Below are 4,137 nucleotides of genomic sequence, written 5' to 3' on the forward strand. Positions count from 1 at the left end.
CGTTTTCCCCCCCATAACGAGAGGATACGACCTCTGGCGAGACAACGCCAATGCCCCAAGTCCTTATTCACCCTAGCATACGACACGAAGAAACCCGGTGATGGCGAACTGCGACGCACCGGTGAGATAACAGACCCAGAAAACGCAAGGTTGGCCCTTTTTGACAAAAAGCCAAAAATGGCTTTTTGGCCGTTTTTCCCCCCTCATAACGAGAGGATACGACCTCTTGCGAGACAACGCCAATGCCCCAAGTCCTTATTCACCCTAGCATACGACACGAAGAAACCCGTTGATGGCGAACTTGGACGCACCGGTGAGATAACAGACCCAGAAAACGCAAGGTTGGCCCTTTCTGACAAAAAGCCTAATATGTCGGAATATGACGAAACATTAAATTTTTATTATAAAGAAAGTACGAAAGCACAATTCATAAACAAGAACAACATTCATCCTACATACAACGCCATCTATAAAGCTCGTTAGCCATGTGGCGACGGTAGTTGGTACAACTCTCTTCTACGTCAGTTTCATCAATGAGCGACTTGCCTCTTACAAAGTTCTACATCATCATACAGACAAGCACCCCTGAATTAGCAGTGTTACCATTGTCCTGAGGCACACCGTCTTGAACATAACCAAATGAAACTTTTTTCTTTGTGCAGTATCTCGAGTTTCGCCAATAGTGGATTTGGTCAAGAAAATGCTTGAAGAAAATTGGAAAAATGTCCATCACGTGTTCAACCAGCCTTCTTTTTTCATTTCCCCATCTTTTATCAGTCCAATATTGTGTTATTTCCATGTTAAACATATCAACACGGAATAGTAACCAGTCCTCCTGCTTAATCCATATCGGAATATACAAATAATCAACCTCCCAAAATGGAGGGTACGGTTCCTTCTTTCCCGCCATGTCTACCGCTCTTAAACAATCCTTCGTATAACACACGTCTTCATAAAATTGCGGAGGTAAAACCGTCCAACGCAATTTCCTTGACGGGTCTTTTAAAAGTTTAGATTGTCGAAGCCGGATCAGCCTTAACGTCCACGCTTGAACATGCTGCCATAAACAAAATATATATCTAATCAGTGATTTGTATAATCAAAATTTAATACTGGAAGGATTGGGTTTACAATGTCATTTAGGCATGCACTAGATTCGTAGCCTAGTAGGCTAACCCAAAAGCTTCTAGGTAGTTGTATTTCCCCTAAAAAGCGAGAATAACAAAAAGGGGAATCCCCGTTTTGGTAAAACTCAACAGCATCCCTTGACCAATTTTCGGAATTTTCGGTTGGAAATGCAAAATTTTTTCTTTCTGGAGGGCTGCCACCAGGTTTACTCGACTGAGCGGACGACCCACGGTTATTTAGCACGACCTCGGTCGGCTTTGGAAAAGACGAAGTGCTAGAACGACCGGTTGGACGTCTTAACTTGTTTAGAATCGAAAATGACTTTCTCTGGACCACATGCGAATTGTTTTGCTCATCAGCTACTTGATTGTCACCTTGGTTAGCCATAAAGGTGGTTGTGGTTTTTGTGGACTTCTCATTCACTATGGTAGGGGTATTTATAGTGGGTGGAAATTGATTTAAAAATACTTTTTCTTTTTGAGAAAAATGCTTATTAGTTTAACATTGTGAAATGTCCTTTATACCCTTAATGATAAACAAATATAAATACCTCATGATTGTGTTAGTTTATGTGTTTTTTTAGTATCAGTTTACTTAGAAAAATAAAATAATAATAAAATATATTGCACAAATAACAAAAACAAAAACCACAATATATTTATTTCACAATGTATTACACAATATATTTATTTCACAAAGTATTACACTCTATGGGTTATTCGGTGGTGGTGGAAACAGGTTCAAGTCGAGACTTCAGTTTAAGGGTTTTGGTTCAACATCTGCATAATGGTTCCGGTGATCTTCGTTACTTTGGTTTGGGGGCCAATACTGATAGTCTGTTTGGGTCTCCGGCATAAATGTTATCATCTGTGACGTGGGGGTAACAAACCCTGCCAGACTTGTGTTGGGGTCCATCATATGGGATGAGGGGCTAAAAAACCCCGCCTGACTTATGTTTGGGTCTACAAACTGATTGTTGTTACCCATATCATTCTGTTGGGGGTTCAATAAGTCACCGACGTCAAAAACCTCGGAGCATGCCGTAGCCAACACTGACTGCCATGATCCACCCATATCAGTATTACCAAGGTTTACCGCAAAATTTACATCTTCGTTACCACCGGATCCTGATCCCCCCTGTTTCGAAGTTTGGGCCCCAATTTGATGTCCCGGCCTCTTCAACGTTTCTACCACCACGAGCACGACGTCGGGGCCTGCCTACCCTCTGTGTACGAGGATATGAAACAAGGTCCACCGGCTCCTGTGACAGATGAGTCGGATATTGTGTGTATTGTGGAACATTAGACATCTCAAGGGCCCGATACGCTGCACCATGAATAACGTCCACATCTTCAGATCGGTGAATTAGACCCATCGTCTCCGACTGCAAAAAAATAATTAATAATTAATTTTTTACTAAAAATAAAAAAGGTAACTTTCAATAATTTTAAACTTGTATATACCATCATTTGGACCCTTGCTCCTTCGTCTTGAAAACCGCTCGTAGGGCCAGCTGACAACTGTGGGTTAGACACATATAACACCGTATGTTCCATGTACCACGACATGTAATCATTGGCAACTCCAACAGATGTCATGAGTTCCCCGGTCACCAAGTTTTGATGACGTGCCTCCCACTGACTAACATACGGTGCGTGACGACTTAACCAGTTCCAGCCGGTTTTCCCGCTCTGGTTCATGGAATGAAGTCTGGCATGCTTATTATGATCTATGGCAATTGGGTTAGGTATGTACTGGAACATGCCAAACTGTCTCATCACTCGTTGAGGATAGTGATGCTCCACAACCGAGTAGCATAGCAAAGGGCAACAACTCCGCCAAATTCCCATACCACTCCGACATATATCGGGGAGTCTACCCACAATGTCGTCGTATGGTCTCCAATTAAACTGCAACAAAAAAAATTCAATCATTAGAAACGTGTTCAAACAAACTTAAATTTTATATGTCAACAACTAACAACCATACCGTTGCCTCGGTCATTGATTGCAGCTAGATCTATATGTTCTCAGGCAATGTGTGGAAACATCTGTACACGTTAAGCTTCCCTTCCACCTAAAAGGATAAATAAAAAAATAACATAAGTCAGGTATATATATACAAAATAATAAATTTAATTATTTCCAATTCACACTACCGAGCAGCTAACGGGGCATTGTACTGGAACCGGGCAACAGCAGGAGCAAAACAACGAAACCTCTCCCAAGCCCACACTTGTAGAAGCGCAACTGGGCCAGTAATGGCTATAGCATTAGGTGCTGTAGCATTACAAAGGTTTTTGTAAAGGAGAGCTAACACAGCACCGCCCCAACTATATCCCGAACATGCGGGCAAGTCTACCAGAAATTCTAAAAATTTGACATCAATCAGGTTGTTTGCATTATCAGGATAGATTATGCACCCTATCAAATAAAATATTATTTGACGTGCACGAAAAATGCAATCTTCATCTGATGCTTCATTTTCAGAAAAATTGGATGACGTTATTTGTGCTAAAACTCGGGAGGACATAACCCTTTTGCCCTTCACATGAGCTTCCTCAGGGGTAAACCCCAACACCGTTTGACACTTGTCTCGTACAGTATACATCGACATACCAGTGTCAGCCCCAGAAATAGGCAACCCATCTATCGGTAGCCCCCACAACACGTTGACATCCTGTAATGTCACGGTCGTTTCTCCAAAAGGAAGGTGAAACGTGTGAGTTTCTGGCCTCCATCTCTCAACCAACGCAGTTATTAATGCGTGGTCAACATACTTGTACCCAATTTGCAGTATCCCGCTGAATCCTGCTGCATGTATTAAACCTTCTACCCTTCCACTAACCGGATTTTCTTTCATATGTTGCCAGAATGTTCGATTTGATCGTCTAATATTTAATGGCACATCATACGCTGTTGGATTTTTGAATACCTCAAACGCACGGTGATTCTTGTCCAAGAACAACACCGATGCATTAATCGGACCAGGATGACATTCAAAATTCAT

General features: G+C 41.8%; 1 protein-coding gene across 1 annotated transcript; it reads right to left on the reverse strand.

Moving 5' to 3' along the window:
* Positions 1-3,542: 3,542 nt before the first annotated feature.
* On the reverse strand, positions 3,543-4,137 carry LOC110918946 (serine/threonine-protein phosphatase 7 long form homolog). The gene is made up of 2 exons (XM_035974936.1): positions 3,664-4,137; positions 3,543-3,551 (listed from the first exon to the last, which is right to left on the reverse strand). The coding sequence occupies exons 1-2, from the start codon at positions 4,135-4,137 to the stop codon at positions 3,543-3,545; spliced, it is 483 nt and encodes a 160-aa protein (XP_035830829.1).

The sequence above is a fragment of the Helianthus annuus genome, chromosome 7 (assembly GCF_002127325.2).
Source record: "Helianthus annuus cultivar XRQ/B chromosome 7, HanXRQr2.0-SUNRISE, whole genome shotgun sequence".
Taxonomy (NCBI): Eukaryota; Viridiplantae; Streptophyta; class Magnoliopsida; order Asterales; family Asteraceae; genus Helianthus; species Helianthus annuus.